We start from the raw sequence: 27,438 nt of genomic DNA, 5'->3' as shown, positions 1-27,438 counted from the left end.
GCTCTCTAAATGTACAGATATAAAGATGAAACAGAACATCTTTTATTAGTTGATTGGCAGATTTCAAGCGCTGAATGCAAAAAAACTTATTTGTTACTTTAAAAAATGACGACAAAATATATCAATTTTGTTAACATTTGCCTCGACATTTCTGCTGTCGGTTAAATTCTTAATATCAAAATGAAAATAGCAGCTCCTTATATCATGTTTTAATTTTATTGTTAAGATATAGTGAAACAACGTAGCCAGGATGATGTGAATAAGGTTATAAAGTACACTGTTTGCTTTAAGGATTTACCCGCGTCCTCAGGAGTGTTTTCCATATCAAACTTGCAAATTCTGAACTTACAAGGAGAGGATGCAGGACTTAACTGTGTGCAGGGTACTTAATATTGAGGGAAAACCCCCAATCAGAGAGGCGAATGACTGCAGCACCGTCTCCGTTTTCAGATGTCTCCGTTTTCCCCCCATCCACACTGAGACGGAGCAGCAGCGCTTTAGAAAGAAAACGGCTTCTTCAGGGTTTTCAAAACGCTCCGTTTTCGACGCTCGAAAACTCCGGCGTAGTGTGGATGGATGGTGTAACAATAGCAAAACTCATGCGTTTTCAAACTAAAACACATTAGTGTAAATGGAGCCTAAGATGGACCTTCAGATCTGAAGCCCTCATAAATGAATGGCTGTAATGATCAGATTGTGTGTTTTCTCTCTGCTGTGGATCAGCAGGTGTTGATTAATAGATGATGAGTGTCTGAAACTCTTCCCACACTGAGCACAAGTATACGGCTTCTCTCCAGTGTGGATCCTCTGATGTGATTTCAGGTTATTCAGCTTGCTGAATCTCTTGTCGCAGTGCGAACACTTATACGGTTTCTCTCCGGTGTGAATCATCTGGTGCTGCCTTAAATGCGACTGATAGGAAAAGAACTTTCCACACCAAGAACACGTGTACGGCTTCTCGTCTGCATGAACTCTGAGATGGTTCTTCAGGTCTGAATTTCTCTGAAACACTTTGCCGCATTGATCACATTTGTGCGGCTTCTCATCAGTGTGGACCATCTGGTGTCGTCTCAGATGCGACTGCTGTTTAAAACTCTTCCCACACAAAGAGCACGAGTGTGGCTTCTCCTTGGAATGGACACTTTCCTCCTTTTTAATCATCAGGTCTAAAAATAAAAGGAAAAAACATTACATTTTATGAGAAATGTGAAGTAGGGATGCAAACGATTAGTAAACAATTGATTATTGGTTAAATGACTCTTTTAGTCAATCATTGATTAAGCATGGACATCACCGACATTTTCTTTGAAAACAACACCTTAAATATTGTAGTCACAACACAGCAGAGAACGAGTCTCCGCTGATGTCAATTAAGAGGAAGGCCAGGATGCGCTTTTTTTCCTGCGCTCCTCCCCATCACAAGACACCTGTCTGCAAGGCGACATTTCGAAATGTCCTTTGTAAGTTTATTTTTAAAATAATTACTTACATGTAGCCGAGTAGCCTATCTGAAGAGTTATTTATGCGCTTGCACCTAATATTTATAGCCTAAAACATCACATTAATTCTTGTTGTTGTTGATTTATTATTAGGGAAACATAAAAAGCACAGGTTGTTATGGAGAAAAATAAACGGTTTTGCTTTTTCACAACAACCAAATAAATAAGCTGTTATTATTATTATTATTATTACAGTGAAATAATTCATTCAGTATGACAGGGCGAGGCGAGCTTGTGTCGCGGACACGGTGCAATTGAGGGTGCTTTCACACCTACACATTTGTTTCGGAACCTGTCTCGTTTGCCCAGTTAGCATGGTTCGTTTGGCATATGTGAAACTCTGGAGCGGATCGATTGCAGTGAGAAAGCAAACGATCCGAGCGCGGTTATGTCACTGTGGTTTATGGATATAAAATAGGCATACGGCTATATGAAGAGAGAATTATGAGTAGGGCGGGAAGTTTGGAAGTGTCCCGGATGCCCGCAAACGAGTGATGATCTCCCGGTAATCTCGCGTCTCCCTCCCGGTCCTCAAATACGTCACGCACCCTTCTCACCACCTCCCCACTGCATCTCTCCTCACTATTCAGACTTGTCACGCGCACCGTGTCAAACACCACCAAACCACCACCTCTCCTGACAGCTGAGTGGGACTCTGCAGAATAAACCCTGACACTTTGACCAATGTGAGGAGAGTTTACTCACACGTGACTTGTTTTAGCTCTTTTGGTCCGATTAGAAACTTTGCAGTGTGAAAGCGAACCGCTCCAAGAGCAAAGAGCAACAATGTAACATTTGTAATCTCTGTTTCGGAACAACTGAATCGATTCACAGGTGTGAAAGCACCCTAAGACAAGAACTGTGACACTACGGCTCCGCCCGTGCTGATCATACAGGTTTGGTTTTCAGCAGCAGTATACAGGAGCCGGCCTTTACTTTTTCTGTAACAAGCTATAAGTCATTTATTTAACTAACCTAATCTCACTTATCGAACAAAACATTGAATCACCAGCTTTCCTTAATGGTATTACAGTAGTAGAATAAAGCCTAAGGTGGATAAATTTGCAAAAAAAAAAAAATTAAATTAAAAATTATGTTTTGTTGTGTATATTCAGGCTAATTCGAACTCAGAATTTTATTATTAATCAATCTTTGTATATACTATTCCATATATTTCTGATGTATAGTTTTTTTTTAACCAATTTAAGATGCTTCACATTAGCCCCTTTCACACAGTGATACCGGTAAATATCCGGAAAATTTCCAGAACGACTTTACCGGTATATTCAAAAAAGCGCTGTTCACACAGGCGAGGACGTAACGGAATTTTTCCGGAAAAGAGCATTCACACATCCATCCCAAAATGCCGGTAAATTCTGACATCATTAACATGAAATGACCTCTAAACGGCTGCGCTTGTGTTTGTAAACATTTGACTAAATTACAAACTCTTTGGATGGATCAGTATTGTGAACAACTCCAATGAAAACATATAGAGAAACACTTTCGCATGTCGAGATGTTCATTATGTGTGTGTGCTGGCGCTATGGGCGCTCATGGGCACACGCAGAGCTTGAAGGTAAACAAACAACAGATTATCATAAACATTTTATCGATAATTATTTACACAGTTAGCATTAAGAAGGAACATATAAACGTGATCTGACTAACATCTAGCAGCTAAAGGTGTCTGGAAAAATATTCAAAGGCTTTTATTCTCATAAACCGCGCGCACGTGAATGCGTCTGACTGTTCTGATTGGCTAAAGCAGACGTCTCACGTCAGCACGTTCTAGACGTGGACGCGCTATTTCCGGCAATCTTCCTTCTGCATTCACACAGCGCAGCATTCCGGCAAATTACCGGTAATGTTACAACTTCTTTTTCCGGAAAATAGCCAGAACGAATTTACCGGTATTTCAAAAAGGGCCTGTTCACACATACAACCTTTTCGGAAAATTGCCGGTAATTTCCGGAAAGGTCTGTATGTGTGAAAGGGGCTAATGTTAATATAAATATGTTGCATTTTGGCATGGTTTTGACATATTTATGAGCTATTTAGGGACATCAAATTAAATAAAAAAGATCCTGGATTTGAAGAATATTGTGTTCCTGGCCTTCACTGAGCTCAAGTAATAGTTTAATGTACACAAATTGTAAATGAACTTGACTGTTGATGTCTTAAATAATTATGTCAAATAACCAACATTTCTCAAAATGAATATATATCTTGTTTTGCAACAAAACTCTTTATATAGATATCGTGACAGGCCTAGCCTGCAACAAGACAAACAAAACATCAATACTTCATCTCCATGTTGGTGCATTTGAAATAATGAATTAGATGCAAAAGATGTGTAACAGATGTGTTATCAACCTTACAGTTATCATAAATAACACAACCTTTATCTTTAGATACTATCTTCTACTTACTGTGATAGTTTTTTGTGTGTCTTCGTAGAGTAGATGAATCTGAGAAACTCTTTCCACAATCAGTGCAGTGATACGGTTTCTCTCCGGTGTGAGTCCTCAAGTGAGTTTTCAGGTTTCCTGAAAAATTGAATCTCTTGTCGCAGTGTGGACACTTGTAAGGTTTCTCTCCAGTGTGGATCCTCATGTGAAGCTTGAGATGGTATTTGTGCCAAAAACTCTTTCCACACTGAGTGCAGGTCAAACCTTTCAATAAAATACTATCCTCAATCTCTGATCGAGTTTTTTCATCACTTTTATTATGATGTTTCTCCTCATCTTCACTCAGTTCTTCACTCTCCTCCACCACAATCAGATCTGAAAATGAAGTAAAAAGTTCATTTTAGGAGGCCAGTTTTTAAAGGTTTGTAAACAGCAGGTGGCGCTCTAGCAGGGCTAAAGATTTGACTTGGATTTCCAACAAAAAAATGTGCGCAAGCAAGAGATGCCACAAAACTGCAAACAATATCGAACTGTTCAATACAACCTAGGGTTGGGCGATGTCAACCAATTAGGCATCACATGATGTCTAAAGTTACTGTATTCATGTGTGCTTTTGCTTGTACATCCATTTTTTCTTTATCTTATTTGACAGTATACTGCATGTGTCTCAAACTGCACATTTTGCTCCGACACTAATCAAACAGGCGATGCAACTAATCGAGGTGTTCAGAATCTTTTCAACAACTTGATTAGTCGGATCAGCTGTTTGATTAGGGTTGGAGCAAAACTGCGCAGAGCTGCGGCCCTCCAGGAATTGAGTTTGAGACCCATGGCGTACTGTTTTTGTACTGAACATATCATGATTTGAACTGTGCCAAAAATCGGGACCCTAAAACAGGGATCCCCAAAGGTCCTGCAGAATTTAGCTCCAACCCTAATCAAACACACCTGAAAAAGCTAATCAAGGTCTAACTAGGTATACTTGAAACACGCAGGCAGGTGTTGAGGCAAGTTGGAGCTAAACCCTGCAGGGACACCAGCCTTCCAAGACCGAGATTGGTGACCCCTGCCCTAAAACCTTGATAGGAACTGAAGCAATTCTAGTGTGAACTGCAGAATGATGCTCTGATCTGAATCTCAGTTCAACTCATGTTCTAGTTTCAATGTATCCGTGCAAAACTTTTATTAATTTTCCTTTGACTCAGTCCCTCATTTATCAGGGGTCGCCACAGCTGGATGAACCGCCAACTTTTCCAGCATATGTTTTACACAGCGGATGCCCTTTGAGCTGCAACCCAGTATTAGGAAACACCCATACACACTAACTCACACACTCATACACTGTGGCCAATTTAGTTCATCAATTCCCCTATAGCGCATGTGTTTGGGCAAACCAGAGCACCCGGAGGAAACCCTGGGAGAACATACAAACTCGCACAGAAATGCCAACTGACCCAGCTGAGGTTTGAACCAGGGACCTTCTTGCTGTGAGGCAGCAGTGCTAACCACTTACCCCCATCCTTCTCCCAATTGTTTTGGACTACAGATCTGTACATTAGGCATGAATGGCCTATTTCAATGTATAAATGGAGAACTTTGCTGAAAGATGACAAGCTTGCACACCTAAGCTTGCTATTGACAAAGTTTGATATTTTACGATGTAGAAAGTGCGCAATACTTCCTCTATTGTGCATATAAAATAGATAACTTGAGTTTATAAAGAAGCCCAAATGGTCATGTGAGATTGAGTTGCTTTCGAGTTGATGAGGGTGACTTTGATCTGTACCGACATGTAGATCTTTTACTTACTGTGAACGTTTTTAGTGTGTGTCTGTAGAGAAGATGAGTGTGTGTAACTCTTTCCACAAGCAGTGCAGTGAAACGGTTTCTCTCCGGTGTGAGTCCTCTCGTGTATTTTGAGGTATCCTGAATGATTGAACCTCTTCTCGCAGTGGGAACACTTGTAAGGTTTCTCTCCAGTGTGGATCCTCATGTGACGCTTGAGATCATATTTGCGCCCCAAACTCTTTCCACACAGAGTGCAGGTCAAATCTTTTGTGGCTGTTTCTTTCATTAAAATACTGTTTTCAGTCTCTGATTGAGTTTCACTTTCACTTTTGACCTCATGTTTCTCCTCATCTTCGCTCAGTTCTTCCCTCTCCTCCTTCACCATCACATCTGAAGAGTAAATCAGTTCAGTTTAAGAGGTTATATTTTGTTAGTTTGATAACAGCAGATGAGGCTCAAGCAGCACTCAGCGGTGCAAACATTTTCAATTTAAAATAAGTGTGAGATTCGTCAGAACAGAATCATAATAAGTAGCAGCTTTCACACCAGACGCAGAAAGCGCTGCACTATGAAACCCATTCATTTCAATGGCTTCCGTCGAGCAAAGCATAAGAGCAGCGGAGGCAAAATATTACTCTCATGACAGGACATTACACCATCTAGCAAACTTGTTCCATCTGTGCATTAGTAGTACTCTATGGCAAGGGAGGTAAGTAGTGGTGTAAGAATCACAAATGTCATGGTTCGGATCACGTTATGGTTTTTTTAGTCATGGATCAGACCATTTTTTGGATCAGCCAAAAAGGGGAGATGACAAATGTAATTTGTTTTCCATTTATTAAACAAACAGCACTGCAAGACACTTTTGGTTTTTACCAAACTGAACCTAGAACCTGTAATTTTGACAAAAAGAATTGAAGAAATCAAGGTCAAACATCGTCCACACTACACTAAAGCCAAGCTCCATAAAATCTTTCCTACGGTCTCACCAATGTGCGATAGATGCAAGATAGCTGAGGACACGGTGGCTCATGCCTTTTGGCTCTGTCCCCTACTGAACAGACTCTGGATCATCATATTTGACTGGTACTCCAAGGCTTACAATACACTTTTTCTGGCAGATGCCGAGCTTGCTATCTTTGGACTTTCACAAAACACATCTTCTCTCCCTCAAACCATGCAAGCGTCTTTAATGCATGGCATTGGGGTGGCTAAAAGACTATTGCTGAATAATTGGAAATCACCGTTACCCCCCTCATTCCACAACTGGATTTCTGATGTCTGTTATTCAGATGGAGAGACTCAGATTTTTACTGACTAGCTCCACAAGAAAATTTTTGGCTACTTGGGGTCAATTTCTTGAAATATTTGACAAATCAACATCTCAAGAGCAATCCAGTGACCCCTCTGAGGTTTAAGCTATACACCTTCACCAGTTTTGATTGTATGTTTTGTGACTATGATGTGCTTTTTTTTTCTTTGTGTTTATTTTGTCTCTTTTCCTTGTTGTTTTTTTTATATTGTCTTTAGTTTGTCTAAAGTACGAGCCAATGTTTGTTCTTGTTCTGTGTGTGTGTATATACAGTTGAAGTCAGAATTATTAGCCCTGAGCAAGGAAATTTTCACGGTATGTCTGATAATATTTTTTTCTTCTGGAGAAAGTCTTACTTGTTTTATTTCGGCTAGAAAAAAAGCAGTTTTAAATTTTTTAAAAAACATTTTTGCGACAAAATTATTACCCCCTTTAAGCTATTTTTTTTTCCAATAATCTACAGAACAAACCATCATTATACAATAACTTGCCTGTTTAACCTTACCTGCCTAGTTAACCTAATTAACCTAGTTAGGCCTTTAAATGTCACTTTAAGCTGTATAGAAGTGTCTTGAAAAATATCAAGTAAAATATTATTTACTGTTATCATAGCAAATATAAAATAAATCAGTTTTAAGAAATAAGTTTTAAAAATTATTATGCTTAGAAAGGTGCTGAAACAATCTTCCCTCCATTAATCAGAAATTGGGAAAAAAATAAACAGGGGCGCTAATAATACAGGGGGGCTAATAATTCAGACTTCAACTGTGATGTATATATATATACATATATATATATATATATATATATATATATATATATATATATATATATATATATATATATATATATATATGCTAATATATAAAGTAATTAAAAAAATTAAGAAATAAAATAAAATTAAGAAATAATCAGTTGAATAAAAATAAACTGTCAAATATTCAGTACAGTGAAAAATCCAGTTACTGCTATTGTTGCTGATGACGCTAAATTATAATATTTTATTATAATTTGTACAACCCATATTTATTTACATTAAGTCTCATTTTCAATAAATGATTCAGTTAATCACTCATAAAAAATCACGTTTTAATGCTAGATGATCACTTTTGAAGAATTATTCAGTGGCATATTTTTGATGGCTGGTTGTCGCCACATATTGGTTAAATAATGTAATTACTGCCAACAACTTTCATTTTTGAGCGTCATTAAATGTATATTACAGTGATTTTAATGTTTACCATAAACATCAGTAGTTTTATCTAAACTAAAACTGTTCTCTCAGTCTTTGTGTTATTCTTTCTTAACTTTTGCATTGTTCAGAAACAGAATTAAATGCAGCGATACGAAGGATTATTAAACATATGCAAATCACCATCATTTATAATTTATGTTTCGTGAGTGTTGAGATCTTAATTTTTTACTGATTAATTGTGCAGCTTCCACTTAACGCATTATAGCAGGCTAAACAAATAGTGACAGAAAACACCTTTAATAACCTAAGAAACCCACCACATCCTCAATAACCCACCACAACTTCTTCCGTCATCATTATATTTTACGAGAAAAGCCTAAATGTTTTCAAACATATGATTTCAATGACATGAGATGCGATCTCTCTGTGATCGTTGCAAATTTAGGATTAATCTGCAAGTAGAAAAATGTACCATGTGTGTTCCAAACCGTGGGTTGTGATCCGTATGATTCACGGATCAACCGTGATCCGTAACACCCCTACATTTTTTATTGTTATTGATAACAAATATAAGTAAAACTGATTAAGTGCTTATAGATTAACAACCTCACTGCTGTTCAGCCTCATTATTGAAGAGTAATGAATAAACACAAACCTATTAGTTCTTCAGTCTCTTCCTGTTTAATTCTGCAGGGTTCTGGATCACTCATCTTCTCACTGTCCTTCAATAAACTCTGTCTTTGTCTTTCACTGATGGCGGCAGAGCTTCAGGAGAACAAACAGAGAAATCTGATTCATTTACACTGATTTATGAAGGAAGTAAATCATCATGATAATGTAGATCTGAAGGAATTAATGTGATAAACAAAGAGGAGCTTTTGGCATGAAATTAGGAGAATTTCAGCAGCTCTGATAACATTGATAAGCTTATATCCTACTATGATATGATGACACTATAATCAGACTATAAACACTCATTAAACAGCCATTCAGGATGACCAGCAGATCAGCTCATTTTATACTCAATGATTGCAAGATTATCTTAAAATATCCATGTGTGTGTGTATATATATATATATATATATATATATATATATATATAGTTTAACATAAGCTTAATACAGAAATTAGATTGCTACATATATGTGGCATGTAAAATGACAAACCATTAAAACCACTACAAACTACAAATGTAAGATTTTCAGTGTCAAACTTAATTCATTCATATAGTAAATAAATTCCTATTCACGGATGACAGACGCGATTTTATAACTCCAAACGTAAAACGAAACGCACTTTCATGGAAAAACACTCATACTTTCCTCACAGAACTAACGCTACTCGCTGCCTGCAGTGTTGTTTTGGTCAGCAGACACACAGACGTACTCAACGCAGAAGGACGTTCGCAGATTGTTGCTTTATAATCGGTGTAAATGTGTCATGTTGTTTTGTAAACAACGCCTCACCTCAGAAGATTTTTTTCCTCAGCCCAGAAGACTCGACGTTGACAGAACGCGTAATGGCTGACGTCATCACGTTGAGGTGGACGGATGTCGCAAAGGCGGTTTTTTTTTCCAACGCGGCTAATTAAAATAATTCTGACAAGCCAAAACATTTGCTAATGAACACGAAAACGTCTTATTACTCATGTGAAATACCATATATTAGGCAACTTAAAAATCAATCCCTCATACAAATATATAACACAAATAAATTAACTGTTGTCCCCGTGTTTCTGTCAGTCCTGTCACATTTGCATTAAATTTAACATACAATGCGTGCAATACACATTTAAAGCTATGATTTGAAAGTGACATCATTTGACGGAGAAGCTGACAGTGATCAAGGATGTGTTCTATCATTGAATTTGATTTTATGCTTGTTTTTTTGTATGATTTATTTGAGAACGATAAGCTTCAGTTAGAGCCTCTCATGTTATTTTAAATATAGACGCACATAGGGCTGTCACGATATCTATTTTTTGCTGGGCGATATATTGCACCCAAATTAATTGCGTTAAACAACATTATTGCTACTTTATAACTTATATCCATTAATAAATGAATACAACATAATAGTGTAAACATTCAGGTACACCGTTACAAAGAATATTTTATCTTTAGTAATATTTAGAATATTTAGGTTTGAAATTGAAACATGAAAAAAATCTTAAAACAAATACGTATTTATAAATAGTAGATGTAAACAAATGTAGACTTTTAATGCATCTCAGCCGCCTTTTTTAATCATCAGTCAGATTCTAAAACAAGACTGTTAAATGTTTGAAGCATATTTTTTGTAAATGATGCTGTTTTAAGTGTTTAACCAACACAATCTCACGGCAATTTGTAACTTTTTGCTTTAGTGGCCAATTCGTATGAATTTGTACGATCTAATTCGTACAATTTAGTACGACTTGCTCATCCCCCAATGACGATTGGGTTTAGCGGTGGGGTTAGGTGCCATGCCTCATTTTTAAAATCGTACAATTTCGTATGACTTAAACTCTTACGAATTAGCCACTAAACTGGCAAAACGTAAAACACTTACGTTTTCTCGTGAGATCAGGCTGGTTTAAAGGCTACATCTTTTTAGGCATATAACGGTACCAGTCTGTGAGTGTGTGCCATTTCGTGCTGTCACATTTATATTTACACTGGCAGGCGGGGCCGACGCGTCCATAGAGGCGACCTAGGCGCCCACCTAGGGCGGAAAAATAGTGAGGGCGGCTGCTGTGAACCCCCTGGTCCTCACTTTCATTCGCGACACCCACTCCCCCTCTTTCCCGGTCCTCACTTACATCGGCAAACTGATCAATTTCTTTTTCACTTTCGTGTTTAAGTCAGCGTGATCGCTGTTCGCCTAGAGCGCCATTTCAGCTTGCTTCGGCCCTGCTGGCAGGTAAATACATCTGTTACAGTTAACTGTCTGGAAGACCCCTCTGCAGTACCAATTGCGATTGTTGTTACCATGGTTGGGTGGTTATGTTTTAGGTGTGATTTCCGATAAGTTTCGTTGCCTTTTTTCGTTGCCACTGTTCTGAAACTAATTCAACATATTGGCTTATTCACGTTAGCGGACTCTCCTTTCTCATTCGCCTTAAAGTAAAAATGTTTGCACACCAGAGCTGAAGACCGTGGCTTTGAAACCAAGTCCATCTCGACTTGTTTATCCTAACTGACTGTAGTTTCTAAACACGAGTCAGTGGGTTTGCGTCTTGTCTTCTTCACCTCCACTATCCTCTCTGTTTGCGTGCATGGAGATGCTGCATAAGCCCTGTCTTCCACAGAAAGCAGAATGCAGTGTGTTCAACAAAAAAGTTAGCTTGTTATATCATGTAGCCTAATCATCATCATCTTAAATTTCTTTATAAAATAGACAATATATCTATTCTATATCAATACATAGCAAGCTGAACTGGCGCTCTAGACAAACGACGATCACGCTGCCCACAACCCGAAAGTGAAAACGGAAGTGCCGCGAAGTGAAAGTTGGCGGTGTCGTAAATGAAAAGGAGAGGGGTGTCATGGATGAAAGTGAGGTCGCAGATGCCACCCTCACTATTCTAGGTAACCTCTATGGACCGGCCCTGAATATATCGTAACTCCAAAAATTAACCGCCATCATTTTTGTATATCGCGCGATCAGTCAATACATTGACTATCGCAACAGACCTAGACACACAGCAAGCGATTGCAAGCTCATTGGACAGAGTAAAATCACTCAAGCTTTTTTGGACGCCCTTGTAAACAACATGACACACAGCAGGTTATGCTTGTCTTCTTGGCTTTTTGGCTATTCATGAAGATGATAAGGTTTGTTTAAGTTTGGACTCGTTGCTAAACGTTTATTGGTTTACAGAGAATCGTTACTTATGGGCAAGAATAGAAACGACAACACAGGAAGCACCATTTTTAAATACTGTTAAAACAAGACAATCGCACATGTGCAACATCCCCCAGAATGACTGGTTTGTCAGCGGGTCAATAATAGTGTGGGATGGCATTTCTTTGCAGGGCCGCACAGCCCTTCATGTGCACGCCAGAGGTAGCTACACTACCTTTAGGTACCGAGAAGAGATCCTCAGACGCCATGTGAGACCATATGCTGGTGCAGCAGACCTTGGGAGTGTGTCAGCAGTTCCTGCAAGATGAAGCCATTGAGGCTATGGACTGGCCCACCTGTTCCCCAAACCTGAATCCAACTAAGCACATGTGGGACATCATGTCTTGCTCCATCCACTGTGCGGACGCCAGAGGTAACCACACTACCATTAGGTACCGAGATGAGATCCTCGGAATCCCTTGTGAGACCATTTGCAGGTGCAGCTGACCTTGGGTTCATCCCAATGCAAGACAATGCTAGACCTCATGTAGCTGGAGCATGTCAGCAGTTCCTGCAAGATAAAGGCATTTATGCTATGGACTGGCCCACCCGTTCCCCAAACCTGAATCCAACTAAGCACATGTGGGACATCATGTCTTGCTCCATCCACTGTGCGGACGCCAGAGGTAACCACACTACCATTAGGTACCGAGAAGAGATCCTCAGACGCCATGTGAGACCATATGCTGGTGCAGCAGACCTTGGGTTCATCCTAATGCAAGATGATGCTAGATCTCATGTGGCTGGAGTGTGTCAGCAGTTCCTGCAAGATGAAGCCATTGATGCTATGGACTGGCCCACCTCTTCCCCAAATCTGAATCCAACTAAGCACATGTGGGACATCATGTCTTGCTCCATCCACTGTGCGGACGCCAGAGGTAACCACACTACCATTAGGTACCGAGATGAGATCCTCAGACGCCATGTGAGACCATATGCTGGTGCAGTTGACCTTGGGTTCATCCCAATGCTAAACCTCATGCGGCTTGAGTGTGTCAGCATTTCCTGCAAGATAAAGGCATTTATGCTATGGACTGGCCCGCCCGTTCCCCAAACCTGAATCCAACTGAGCACGTTGAACATCATGTCTCGCTCCAACCACCAACGGCACATTGCAACACAGACTGTCCAGGAGTTGGCGGAAGCTTTATTCCGGGTCTGGGTGGGAATCCCTAAGAAGACCATCCGCCAACTCATCAGGGGCATCCCCAGGTGTTGTAGGGAGGTCCTACGGGCACATGGAGGCCACACGCACTACCGAGCCTCATTTTGACCAGTTTTAAGGACAATACATTAACGTTGAATCACCCTGAAGAGTGTTTTTCCAATTCAATTTAGAGTGTGACCCCAAATCCAGACCTCCATGGGTTAATAGATGTGATTTCCACCGATAATTTCTGTGTGATTTTGTTGTCAGCACATTCAACTATTTAAAGGTCAAAGTATTAAATAAGAACAATTACTTCATTTAGATCTAGGTTGTTAAGTGTTCCCTTTATTTGTTTGAGCAGTTTGTGTGTGTGTATATATGGAAAATCATTAGGAAATCCTTGATTAAGTTTCTGATGGAGCTGAAGAACATGATTTCTCCTTTGTATGAACTCTGAGATGGCTCTTCAGCACTGAAGGCCTCAGAAATGTTTTGTCGCACTGAGCACATTTGTGTGTTTTCACTCCAGTGTGGATCCTCGTATGCTGATGAAAATGTGATGATTGTTTGAAACTCTTTCCACAGCGAGTACATGTGTACGGTTTCTCTCCAGTGTGAATCCTCTTATGTGATTTGAGAGTGTGTAACTGACTGAATGTCTTGTCGCAGTGTGAACACTTGTACGGTCTCTCTCCAGTGTGGATCATCTTATGTGACTTCAGAGTGTGTAACTGACTGAATGTCTTGTCGCAGTGTGAACACTTGTACGGTTTCTCTCCAGTGTGAGTCCTCTGATGTGATTTCAGGTTTTGTAACTGGTTGAATGTCTTGCCGCAGTGTGAACACTTGTACGGTTTCTCTCCGGTGTGGATCCTCTGGTGTATTTTCAGTACTTGAGCTCTATTGAAACTCTTCCCACACTCAAAGCAAATATGCTCTTTAACCCCAGCGTGGATCTTCTGATGTTCTTTTAAATTTGACAAACGACTAAAACTTATTCCACACTCAGAGCATGAGTAAGGCTTCTCCTTTGTGTGAACTCTAAGATGTCTCTTCAGCTCTGAAGGCCTTGAAAATGTTTTGCCGCAGTGATCACATTTGTGTGTTTTCTCTCCAGTGTGGGTCTTCATGTGTTGATTAAGGGTTGATGGTTGGTTGAAACTCTTCCCACATTGATCACATGTGTACGGTCTCTCTCCGGTGTGAGTCCTCTGGTGTTGTTTTAAATGCGACAGCTGTTTGTAACTCTTTCCACACAAAGTGCATGAATTTGGCCTGATTTCTGTATGAACACTACGACGGACCTTCTTGTCTACACTCAATTCGTCACTTTCCTCTTTCTTCACCATCAGGTCTGAAAATTAAGCACAGAAACAAAGTTACATCTTAAGAGAGAAATGTGCAAATGATTAATCAATGATTGACCTTTAATTAGATGGTCATTTATTTAATTTTTTCCCAATCGTTTTGAGTCGTTCTCTATATTTATCACATGCTCCAATGAGGATTTCTTGCAACCAAAAACGAGTTTTGATTTCTAGTCGTGGTGATTGGCCAATAAAAGCTTTATTACGCCACCAGTTGGCATTCGGTTTCCATTAGTGACCCTACAATGGCGCTCCGTAATTATGTGTACACCCCCCCTATATTTTTTAATACTTTTTACAAACTTTATAAAGTAGACATCAGATACTAAAGTAGTATGGGCAGTTTGGTGGTATTTGACTTGAATTTCGCTCCTAAAAGACTAATGCGGTATTTTACATATGGATTGCTGTAGCAAAGTAATGCTTTACAACTCCTCGTTACAAATTAATAAGTAATATTGCTCAGTAATATTCATTAAAAAAAATACATATATATAAATGCCACCACATATGAATTTTTTTTCCCTCTTTTTGAGTCGTTCTCTATGTATTACATGATTAGATTAATATTTTTGCAGCCAAAAACGAGTATTAATTTCTAGTCGTGATGATTGGCCGATAAAAGATTTATAAAAGTGCCGTTGCATAAAATATTAAAATGATGTCTTACGGTACAGTTACGATCTTATTGAAACATTATATCATTATAATAACATGATCTATGACATTCAGTGACTTCCTAAAAAATAAATACCAAAATAAATAGCGCAACTGGAATAACTACAGCAGGGGTCCGTTCTTCGTACGTGAATTACTCAGTTAGCTGGCAAAGCTGATCCGAGAGTTGTTGTCATAGCAACAGTTCTGCTAGCTCAAACTTGATCGGGAGCTGGCTCAATTCATATAAACAGGATTAGATTGGGTCAGTTCAAGCAAAGATAATACAGAAAGTATGTTGCGAATTCTGATATTTTCTTACAGTAGTAGTTATATTTGGGAAAATGGTACATATTTTTTAGCTATATATATAAAGTTATAGTCATTAATAAAATAAATTAAGTTATACATATTAATAAAACGTATGCAATCTGCACCCTCGAAATGAAAGTACAAAGACTGCCACCTGGTGGTGCAAAGAGAAAACTTATTGATATGAACTTTTTAGATCGCTTTAGTACAAATTGTGTAAAATAGAAATGCAGAATATGTGACTTTTTTTAAAGCAATAATACATTTATGCAGTCATAAAGATGTTTTGATAGTTAATATGCCGGTGATTTGACGCTTCACAAAAGTTGCAGACGCCTTTACCAATATGAAAATGCTTTTGTAAACAACCAGTTATTCTTTACACCGATTAAAAAACGGCTACTATAATAAAGAAAATCTTCTCTAAATGTAGAACTAAATACACTGATTTGCATTGAAATACATGATGAATACTCTCGACACATGAAAGTGTAAAGCCTGCAGCTCACAACAAACGTGAAAGGTTATTGCGTGTCATATTTAACAAGCCGTTTACTGCTAATTTGATGTAATTTTGCTCACATGGATAATTGAATATTAATCAGATGATGTCATTACGCTGCTGTGCCGTCAGCCAATCGTTGCATTGCTGATCATGATTTCGAGGATCGATAGATCTGTCCTTAACAACACACGCAGCGATCTCAGATCAGTTCATCCAGACATTCTAATCTGATTCACGAACTTGTTTGAAGAACCAAATTAGCCAGAGATCAGTTATCAAGATTAAAAGATCCAGGATCTGCCAAATAATCTTAGATCATTTAAGCGAGGTACGAAGAACGGACCCCAGGTCATCGATCTCATATAAACAAGAGATTATGTTAACATATGATGACGTGTGCAGGTGTTGTAGTCTTATCCCATTTCACATGGGAAAATGTTGAAGCCCTTCCCATTTACACTCCGTTTCAAGAGCCAAGTGAAAGGGGTACAAAAATAGAATTGGCAATGGACCTAAAAAGTAAAGAGCCCAATACCCTGAGATACACCACAGCAAACCACAGCGACCTCAGAGCTGCAAGCACCTATCACCACAAACTGCTTGAGCTCATAAACATAAGACTTAACACATTTCAAAGCAGAACCGGTAACTCCAAACATACTTTCTACTCTAGAGATTAAAGTAGTTCAAATGTGGTCTATAGTGGCATTAAGATCGAGAAATGTCTGTATAGACAGATGTCCAGAATTGGAGGCCATTAGCAGGTCATTAGTGACTTTAACTAATGCAGTTTCTGTGCTGTGGAGTTTACACAATCCAGATTCAAGTGGCTTAAAAACATTGTTGGAAAAAAGACGAGAATACAACAGAGAAGAGACGATTGAATTCCACAATTATCCTAATTAATATGACCTGAAGGGCTGGATCTTAAAATGTCCAACTTACTGTGGTTGGTGTTTGTTTGCAGAGAAGGTAACAGTTCAGGCTCTGATTGAGTTTCTTCTTCACTTTTGACCTGATGTTTCTCCTCATCTTCACTCAGTTCTTCACTCTCCTCCTTCACATCTGAATATTGAGTAAATAAGTTATTACTTATTACTTATAAGTAAGTTAATTTTAAAAGGCTAGTTTTTAATCATTTGCTAAATGTTGACTACTATATATATATTGCTTGCACCAAAAGAGTAATGAATAAACACAAACCTATTAGTTCTTCAGTGTCTTCCTGTTTAATTCTGCAGGGTTCTGGATCACTCATCTTCTCACTGTCCTTCAATAAACTCTGTCTTTGCAGGTTTCTCTTCTTCCTGATGGTTTAATGCTCGTCTTCACTTGTAGACTGATGGGAATGCTACAGTATTTACAGCAGAACTGAAGGACGAGCTGCAAAAGAAGAAACAAAAAAATCTGATTAATTTACACTGATCGATGAAACAACAAACTTGTATTTAACCAGGTGAGTCAATCGGGAACCAGTTCTTATTTACAATGATGATCTGGCCAAGAGGCAACATAAAAAGGCAACAAAAGCAGATACCATACAAAGCAGCAGAAACACAATACAATACTAATGTAAAACCAAGGAAAAACTAAATACAAGCACGATGATCTTGTGACTGGATTACAATTTTAAAGGATGATAGTGGAATGAAAGTGTTGAGCTTTAAGATCTGCTGCAGATGACTCCAAGATTAAGCAGCAGAAAACTGAAGAACAGCGACCAAATAAAGTCCGAACTTTGGGTGTGCAAAGGCTAATAAAACTACTAGAGTGCAGATTTCCATGTTTTGTAAATAGTGATCGTTAATATAGTGGAGTTTTCCCAATAGGGGTTTTGTAAATTAGCAGAAACTAAGGAATTTGTGGACGTGATTGAAGAGAAGGCTGATTCCATAAAGAATACAGTTGACAGTCATGAGTATTAAATGGCGCACCAGTAACATAATGAATTGCTGCATGCTAAATAACATCCAGTGTGCTAATATTATCTCTTAGGTAACACAATAGGTGATCACATAATTTGCTCTTAAAACTTATTTAGCAGATTTTATAGATTCATGGCAAAAAAGTTTATAGCTACCATAAATAAACAAGACAGTTCAGATAAGATCATTAAAGGTAATATGATAATAAATGAAGTGTTCAGATGGAAAAACCTCTAAGTGCCGTCTGAAATTTCCATTGAAAATAAACATTTTTCTCAGCCTCCTTTGTTTATTTTGAGATATTTCACGTTAGGGAGGATGAAAAGGCCTTATTCTTTGCCATAAAAGTTGTTACTGACCATATACACAGGAGCCTGATGAAAATTACAGATGGCTTTTAAAGGTTTTTGCATCTGAACTCTTCAAATATAGTTTTATAGTGAATATCTCTTTAAATGTGTGTACAAATAAATAAAATTATATCTAGCCATATTTTTAAAGTTATGCGTTTTTATTTAATAAGTGAAAGGTATTTCATATTAAGGTTTAGCTGAAGCATTTCATTTGCTTGTTTTTAGAAATCAACTTATTTTTACTACATATCGGGTAAACAGGTTTATATGGTGTGTAAAAACGTACAAACCATAAAACACCTTTAAATGACGAGCAAACACAAACCAATACCTTAATGTTTTTAGTGTCAAGCTTAATATATATCTGCCACACTAAATCCCCAAATACATTCATTATGTTCACAATGAAAAACACAAACTCGCTCATGTTTTCCTCTCAGAGCTCCTCTCTGCCTGCTGTATTGTTTTGGTCAGCAGACACACAGATAGAGGTGAACTCAATGCAGAAACTAGTCGCAGATTGTCGCTTTAATAAACTGTAAAGTGTGTTTTATTGTTGTGTAAACACGAGAAAAAGCGTCAACGACTCACCTCAGCTCTGAAGACTCGACGCTGGATGAAGGCGTCAGCGCTGACGTCATCACGGCGAGGCGGGAGCATGGGCGGATAAACAAAAACGCGCCAAATTAAAATACCAAAACAAAAACAATTACTAATGTGGATAAAAAGCCGTCTTCAGTTTTAGAGTTAAAATACTGTTAATTAGATTCTTAAAAAAGGTAAAAGGACACTTATTGCAATCCCTTCATGGCTTATTGAGTTAAAATATGGGACGTTCTACCAGAAACGTACATTACCTGAAATAAAAACAATAATAACGTGAATAAAAAGTATTACATCCCAAAGATTTCCAAAATGGACTGATGGTCGATATCTGTGAGATGTTCTGTAAATGAAAAAGTCCTTCATTTGGTTCTCAGTAGTTTGTTCTTTATAACAGATCTCCCGCTGACCATCTGGAGCTCCTGAAATTTGTAAAGACGTGATTTCCCCATACATAAACTGCCGATTTGACTTTAAACTAATTGAGCAAGTCCAGCGTTATGGATGTGACATTTGCAGTAAAAACTCAAAGCAAAAAAAATCACATAGAAAGTGTATATTAACACTATATTGTCACATCGGTGTATATTTTCCAGAACAACTAAGCACAGAGTTATGGGAGCAGAAAAATATCAATCTGTAAACATGTTTTATATTTTAAATGAGGGAAATAAACATGCGTTATGGATGTGACAAAACAGTCTGCTGGTTTACAGTATACAACATACTCTGTAGGAATTCTGTGGATCAAACTGCACAACCCAAAAGAAACAATGATAATCAAAAGGATAAGAGTCGGCTCTCTATAGAACAAAAATTATTGGTTTTATTTAATTTAATATTTTCACACTTATGGTGAAAAAGTGTCGTTACGGATGTGACGAATGTGAAATTGCCACTTGTGTGACGTTGGTAAAGCAAATAGAATAGTTTGAAAACACTAACAGATGAATTTGAGTGTTTCTAAAGTACTGTCAAATACTTGCTACACACAAAAAAAACAAGAAACGATTTCCGTATTTTGGTGAAAACGTATTTTTTTTCATGGCAAGACTGACATATGCACAGAATTTTTCAAATATATTCTCGTCTGCAAATAGTCTTAAAACTTGATTTTGTGGTATAACAGAGGAGTATTTTTCTAATTTTGAGAATTTCCCCGTTTACCATTAACTGTCCTCATCTATTTCGAACTGTAATCGGAACTGGCTGGAACTGTTTTCACTCTAGTGTGGATCCTCATGTGTTGATGAAAATGTGATGATTGTTTGAAACTCTTTCCACACGTAGTACATGTGTACGGTTTCTCTCCAGTGTGAATCCTCTTATGTGATTTCAGAGTGTGTAACCGATTGAATGCCTTGCTGCAGTGTGAACACTTGTACGGTTTCTCTCCAGTGTGGATCATCTTATGTGATTTAAAAGCGTGTAACTGACTGAATGTCTTGTCGCAGTGTGAACACTTGTACGGTTTTTCTCCAGTGTGAATACTCTGATGTGATTTCAGGTTTTGTAACTTACTGAATGTCTTGTCGCAGTGTGAACACTTGTAAGGTCTCTCTCCACTGTGAGTCCTCTGATGTGATTTCAGGTTTTGTAACTGATTGAATGTCTTGTCGCAGTGTGAACACTTGTAAGGTTTCTCTCCGGTGTGGATCCTCTGGTGTATTTGCAGTACTTGAGCATTAATAAAACTCTTCCCACACTCAGAGCACACATGCTCTTTAACACCAGCGTGGATCTTCTGATGTTCTTTTAAAATTGACAGACGACTTACACTCTTTCCACACTCAGAGCATGAGTAAGGCTTCTCGTTTGTATGAACTGTAAGATGTCTCCTCAGCTCTGTAGACCTCAAAAATGTTTTGCCGCAGTGATCACATTTGTGTGTTTTCTCTCCAGTGTGGGTCTTCATGTGGTGATTAAGGGTTGATGGTAGACTGAAACTCTTCCCACATTGATCACATGTGTACGGTCTCTCTCCGGTGTGAGTCCTCTGGTGTTGTTTCAAATGTGACAGCCGTTTGTAACTCTTTCCACACAAAGTGCATGAATTTGGCTTCACTTCTGTATAAACACTACGACGGACCTTCTTGTCTACACTCAGTTCTTCACTTTCCTCTTTCTTCACCATCAGGTCTGAAAATCAAGTACAGAAACAAAGTTACATCTTAAAGGGCCATGAAAGCCCCTCGTTTCAGCAGGGTGCTTTCACACCTCTACTTTGGAAAAAGTCAGAAAAGTGGGCGTGTCCAGCTCTGTTTAGGGGGGAGTGTCAGAGGAAGAAAAGTAGGATGGTGTGGGAGTGTCTATTTGGGCACGCGCGAGTTTCAGAGTCAAAATACACACACACACACACACACACACACACACACACACACACACACACACACACACACACACACACACACACACACACACACACACACACACACACACACACAGGGGAAAAAGTTTGTTTACATGGACATCTGTAGTCGAATTATTTGCCAAATTATTAAATGGTGGACTTTAACTGCAGTTTGGCTCTTTCATTCAGAGAATTCATTCATGTCCCTCGCGACAAACAAAATATTTGATTCGAGGAGCTGCTCTAAGCATGTATTTTTCATGCAATGTTTGATACCGCACGGCGAATGAGAGAAAAGACCCCTCCGCATTTCCCGGAAACTTAGATGCACACGACAGGTAGTGTCAGAAAGCCGCGTTTGTTATTCCGGTCACAAAATGCGGTGAAAATCCTACACGAGGTTAAAGTTTGGTTGTGATGCTAACATGTTTACACTCAGTGCAATAGTTAACTTAGTTCGATACGAACAAACTGAATAAACAAAGAGCACTGGTCGCTCACTTACCAAATCTGTAGAGACAGGACAATCACCAGCAACTAGAGCCGCGTCTTTATTTAGAGGAGACTACAAGCGAATCAGGATCTCAGCGTTTGCAGATGAGAACAGCTCTCAGGTAAACAATAATCCTCCTTAGACACGTAAGTTATTGTTGTCGAGCGTCGCGTACACTGTTAATCCACACGTGACTCCAGCTGCGCTCTCACAGAGAGAAAATGAAAACGAAACTTAACTGCAGCAAACTATAAAAGCAACACTTCACGCTTATTTTGCCAACACAACGTGGCGTCTCTGCCGTCTAAACACTGTGACAGTAATGAATATTAATGAAGTTGCACAATAGAGCGCGCTGATTGGTTTGAACCAAGCCTTACTCATGCATTAATGCAGCACACTGTAACGCCCTATTCACACGGGGCTTCAGCGTCAACGCTTGACAGAAGGCGTGTCTGAAGTTGGAGCTGAAACGATCGTCATAGAAGCGTCAGCCAATGAAATTCAGTCAGCAATAGGCCACTGTCTGAGCTGGTGTATTTGCATACAGCGATCTGATTGGCTGACGCTTCCGTCGGCGCTTGAAAAGTTGAGCTAGTCCCAACTTCTGCAGCGAGGAACGCTTCTGAAGCGGCGCCGACGGATCCACAATGCAGTTCGGCAACGCCTGATGTCACCCATTCAAAGTGAATGGGAAGCGTTGACGCTGAAGCCCCGTGTGAATAGGGCGTAAGACGTAATAAGACACACTCTGGCACAGACACCCAGTCTGCACGCTGGAATACACGCTATTATGTCATGGTCGTGACGCAGCTTCAAAAATTCCTTTCAAACCAGAAGTACGAATTTGCTTGAAATAACGCAAAAACAACCAATTTACACTTTTTAGTGAAATATAGGTGTCCTAATAGTGTTTTTAGCAGTGTGGGACACATATACCACTGTCAACAGCTCAAAAAATGTGTTTTGGTGTTTCATGACCCTTTAAGAGAGAAATGTGCAAATGATTAATCAATGATTGATTAATTGTCAATTGTCAGCAACCCTTTTATTCGATGGTCAATTATTTTATTTTTTCCCAGTCGTTTAGATCCTCCTCTCTCTCTCTTTATATATATATATATATATATATATATATATATATATATATATATATATATATATATATATATATATATATATATATATCACATGCTCCAATGAGAATTTCTTGCAGCAAAAAATGAGTATTGCCTTCTTGTGGTGGTGATTGGTTGATAAAAATTTTATTAAGCCACCAGCTTGCATTCAGGTTTCAATTGGTGACCATACAATGGCACCCCCTATTTCGGTGTACATCGCCTCATATTTTTTAATACTTTTCACAATATTTGTAAAGTAGACATCGGATTCTGAAGTAACTTGGGCAGTTTGGTGGTGTTTGAGTTGAATTTCGCCCCTAAAAGACTAATGCGTTATTTACATGTGGATTGCTGTAGCAAAGTAATGCTTTACAACTCCTTGCCACAAATTAATAAGTTAACATTGCTGAGTAATATCTACAAATAGTTAAACACCAGATATGAACACTAGAATTTTTTCCTCTTCTTGAGTCAGTTTTTTGCAGCCGAAAATGAGTATTGATTTCTTGTGGTGGAGATTGGCCGATGAAAACTTTATAAAAGTGCTGTTGCATAAAGGATGTCTTACGGTAAAGTTACGAGCTTATTGCCACATTGTATCATTATGATAACATGATATATGCCTTCAGTGACTTCCTGAAGATAAACAAAAAAATAACACAACCGGAATAACTACAGCAGTGACGATCGCCGATCTCATATAAACAAGAGATCGTGATGACATATGATGATCTGTGCACGTGTCATAGTGCTGTCCTATTTCTCAGGGGTAAATTTTGAAGCCCTTCCCCTTCACACTCTGTTTTAAAAGCCAAGTGAAAGGGGTACAAAAACAGAATTGAGATTGGGGCTAAAAAGTAAAGGGCCCAATACTGATCCCTGAGGTACACCAGAGCCAGCCACAGCGACCTCAGAGCTGCAGGCACCCATTACCACAAACTGCTTGAGCTCATAAACATAAGACTTAACACATTTCAAAGCAGAACCGGTAACTCCAAACATACTTTCTACTCTAGAGATTAAAGTAGTTTAAATGTGGTCTTTAGTGGCAATAAGATCGAGAAGAGTCTGTATAGACAGATGTCCTGAATTGGATGCCATTAGCAGGATATTAGTGACTTAAACTAATGCAGTTTCTGTGCTGTGGAGTTTACACAATCCAGATTCCTGTGGCTTAAAAACATTGTTGGAAGAAAGAAGAGAATACAACAGAGAAGAGACGATTGAATTCCACAATTATCCTAATTAATATGACCTGAAGGGCTGGATCTTAAAATTTCCAACTTACTGTGGTTGGTGTTTGTTTGCAGAGAAGGTAACTGTTCAGGCTCTGATTGAGTTCCTTCTTCACTTTTGACCTGATGTTTCTCCTCATCTTCACTCAGTTCTTCACTCTCCTCCTTCACATCTGAAAATTAGGAAATAAGTTCATTTTAACTTCAATGTTGACTACTATATTTATATGGCTTGCATCAAAAGAGTGACCTATTACCTATTAGTTCTTCAGTCTCTTCCTGTTTAATTCTGCAGGGTTCTGAATCACTCATCTTCTTCCTGATGGTCAGATGCTCGTCTTCACTTGTAGACTGATGGAAATACTCCAGTATTTACAGCTGAACTTAAGAAGGACGAGCTGCAAATGAAAAAACAGAAAAATCAGAATTATTTACACTGATTAAAGAAATAAAGCATATTATAATAACCTTTATTTAACCAGGAAAGTCAATTGGGAACCAGTTCTTATTTACAATGACGACCTGGCCAAGAGGCAACATAAAAAGCAGATACAGTACAAAGCAGCAGGGACACAATACAATAACAATTTCACAAATGCAGATAATAACATATAAAACAAATGAAAAACTAAATACAAGCACAGGGATCTTGTACTATTTACTGGATTACAATTTTAAAGGATGATAGTGGAATGAAAGTGTTGAGCTTTAAGGTCTGCTGCAGATGACACCAAGAATCAGCAGCAGAAAACTGAAGAGTAGCGACCAAATGAAGTGCGAACTTTGGGTGTGCAAAGGCTAATAAAACTACTAGAGTGCAGATTTCCACATGTTTTCTGAATTCTGAAGAAGTGACTAAATATAGTGGAGTTTTCCCAATAGGGGTTTTGTAAATTAGCAGAAACTAAGGAATTTGTCGACGTGATTGAAGAGAAGGCTGATTCAATAAAGAATACAGTTGACAAGTGATAAGCATTAAATGGCGTACCAGTAACAAAATTAATTGCTGCATGGTAAATAACATCCAGTGTGCTAATATTATCTCTTAGGTAACACAATAGGTGATCACATAACTTGCTCTTAAAACTTATTTTGCAGATTTGAATATATTCATGGCAAAAAAAGTTAATAACTACCATAAATAAACAAGACAGTTCAAATAAGATCATTAAAGTTAATATGATAATAAATGAAGAGTTCAGATAGGAAAACCTCTAGGTGCCGTCTGAAATTTTTGAAAATGAACATTTTTCTCAGCCTCCTTTGTTTATTTTGAGATATTTCACTTTAAAGTCCAGGAAAAGGCCTTTTTCTTTGCCATAAATTTTATGTTACTGACCATATACACAGGAGCCTGATGAAAATGCTCATTTTAGAGGAAAATTAGAGACGGCTTTAAAAGGTTTTTGCATCTAAACTCTTCAAATATAAAACATTTTACGGTAAATGTCTTTTTAAATGTGTTTACCACATAAATGAAACTATATCTAGTCATATTTTTAAAGTTATGCGTTTTTACTTAAGTGAAAACGATTTCATATTGAGGTTTATCTAAAGCATTTCGTAATTTTAGAAATCAACTTATTTTTACTACATAACTGCTAAACAGGTATATATGGTGTGTAAAAACGCACAAACCATAAAACACCTTTACATGACGAGCAAACACAAACCAATACCTTAATGTTTTCAGTGTCAAGCTTAATATATATCTGCCACACTAAATCCCCAAATACATTCATTATGTTTTATCACAACAGTTGACAATCAGTTCACAATGAAAAACACAAACTCCCTAATATCTTCCTCTCAGAGCTCCTCTCTGCCTGCTGTATTGTTTTGGTCAGCAGACACACAGATAGAGGTGAACTCAATGCAGAAACTAGTCGCAGATTGTCGCTTTAATAAACTGTAAAGTGTGTTTTATTGTTGTGTACACAAGAAAAAGCGTCAACGACTCACCTCAGCTCTGAAGACTCGACGCTCAATGAACGCGTCAGTTCATTTGACGTCATCACGGCGAAGCTGGAGCACGGGCGGATAAACAAAAACGCGCCAAATTAAAATACAAAACAATTGCTAATTTCGCCAAAAAGCCGTCGGATTCCCGTTCGTTTTAGAGTTAAAATACTGTTAATTAGATTCTTAAAAAATTAAAAGGACACTTATTACAATCCCTTTTTTCACGGCCGATTGAGTAAAAATATTGGACGTTCTACCAGAAATGTACTTTATCTAAAATTAAAAACATTAATATAGTTAATAAAAAGTATTACATCTAAAATAGACAGCTGGTTGATCTCTTTGAGTTGTCCTGTAAAGGAATATGTCGTTCAATTGGTTCTCGGATTTTTGTTCTTTATTAAAAACACTTTACACTATACAAACCCTGTCATTGTCCTCAGCCCAATTGGACCTACAGCTTTAATCCATTTGTTATGCTAAAAACTGTTATTTAGAAAAAAAAAATACTTCAGAAATATGTTTAAATTGTTTTTATTCATATTTATTGATCAAAAACATGAAATTATAAATAAACTCTACAAATATATAACATAAATAATTTTACAACCGTCCCGTGTTTCTGTCAGTCCTGTCACATTTGCATAAAATTTAACATGTAATGCGTGCAATACAACTTTAAAGCTATGAGTCGAAAGTGACATCATTTGATATTAGATTATTTACGGTCATAAATGAATTATAACACGTATGTTTGCGATCTGCCAAAACTAACACATCAGACCAGATAATAGGTTCAAAAGTCTAAATACTGACCGTTAAATACAACAAAGAGTAACTACAGATCACACTTTAACAACAGAGATGCAAGAGATTAGATCCAGCAGAAGGTCCTGAGATGGTCTGACCGATATAAAGCTTCTTTTGGGGGAGGAGGAGGAGGGGGTGACTGTTCACAGAGCTCCCGCTGACCACCTGGAGCTTTCGAATTTGTAAAGACATGATTTCCCCATACATAAACTGCCAATATAACTTAAAAACTAATTGAGCAAGTCCAGGGTTATGGATGTGACATTTGCAGTAAAAGCTCAAAACATAAATTCACATAGAAAGTGTATATTAACATTATATTGACACATCTGTGTATATTTTCTAGAACAACTGAGCACAGAGTAATGGGAGCAGAAAAATATCAATCTGCAAACATGTTTTATATTTTAAATGAGAGAAATAAACATGCGTTTACAGTATACAACATACTTTGTAGAAATTCTGTGAATTAAACTGCACAACCCAAAAGAAACAATGATAATCA

The 27,438-nt window shown here is 38.1% G+C and overlaps 4 protein-coding genes across 9 annotated transcripts in view; all 4 read right to left on the bottom strand.

The window, feature by feature from the left end:
• Nucleotides 1-27,438, bottom strand: part of znf1162 (zinc finger protein 1162) — a gene marked incomplete in the record, with an annotated part of 137,292 nt that overhangs the window by 103,437 nt on the left and 6,417 nt on the right.
• zgc:175284 lies at nt 195-17,466 on the bottom strand. Of its 6 annotated transcripts, none has more exons than XM_087303170.1 (5): nt 9,502-9,714; nt 8,861-8,970; nt 5,720-6,088; nt 3,932-4,285; nt 195-1,166 (listed from the first exon to the last, which is right to left on the bottom strand). In XM_087303170.1, exons 2-5 carry the CDS (start codon nt 8,913-8,915, stop codon nt 667-669), a joined length of 1,278 nt encoding a protein of 425 aa, XP_087159296.1. In that variant the 5' UTR covers nt 8,916-8,970; nt 9,502-9,714; the 3' UTR covers nt 195-666.
• On the bottom strand, nt 12,022-18,977 carry LOC146725323 (uncharacterized). The gene is made up of 4 exons (XM_087303502.1): nt 18,748-18,977; nt 17,285-17,488; nt 17,027-17,146; nt 12,022-14,594 (listed from the first exon to the last, which is right to left on the bottom strand). The coding sequence occupies exons 2-4, from the start codon at nt 17,337-17,339 to the stop codon at nt 13,645-13,647; spliced, it is 1,125 nt and encodes a 374-aa protein (XP_087159628.1). The 5' UTR covers nt 17,340-17,488; nt 18,748-18,977; the 3' UTR covers nt 12,022-13,644.
• On the bottom strand, nt 19,767-26,147 carry LOC101883031 (zinc finger protein 235). The gene is given in 4 exon segments (NM_001447161.1): nt 19,767-21,101; nt 24,215-24,334; nt 24,419-24,544; nt 26,124-26,147. Coding segments are annotated over 3 exon segments (1,131 nt in total). The 5' UTR covers nt 24,474-24,544; nt 26,124-26,147; the 3' UTR covers nt 19,767-20,145.

Source organism: Danio rerio, chromosome 22 (genome assembly GCF_052040795.2).
Source record: "Danio rerio strain M-AB ecotype USA chromosome 22, GRCz13ab, whole genome shotgun sequence".
Lineage (NCBI taxonomy): Eukaryota > Metazoa > Chordata > Actinopteri > Cypriniformes > Danionidae > Danio > Danio rerio.
The sequence above is the reverse complement of the archived record's forward strand: the minus strand, read 5'-3'. Positions and strand labels throughout refer to the sequence as shown.

Excerpts from the sequence above, each read along its gene's own strand:
- zgc:175284 (XM_087303172.1), bottom strand. The coding sequence starts at position 17,339 with ATGAGTGATCCAGAACCCTGCAGAATTAAACAGGAAGACACTGAAGAA. Across the intron at positions 4,286-5,719 it reads ACACACTAAAAACGTTCACA|ATCTGATTGTGGTGGAGGAG; the intron begins GTAAGTAAAAGA and ends CTTCATTTTCAG. Across the intron at positions 1,167-3,931 it reads ACACACAAAAAACTATCACA|ACCTGATGATTAAAAAGGAG; the intron begins GTAAGTAGAAGA and ends TTTTATTTTTAG.
- LOC146725323 (XM_087303502.1), bottom strand. The coding sequence starts at position 17,339 with ATGAGTGATCCAGAACCCTGCAGAATTAAACAGGAAGACACTGAAGAA. Across the intron at positions 17,147-17,284 it reads AGACACTGAAGAACTAATAG|ATGTGAAGGAGGAGAGTGAA; the intron begins GTTTGTGTTTAT and ends CTCAATATTCAG. Across the intron at positions 14,595-17,026 it reads GCAAACAAACACCAACCACA|ACCTGATGGTGAAGAAAGAG; the intron begins GTAAGTTGGACA and ends CTTAATTTTCAG.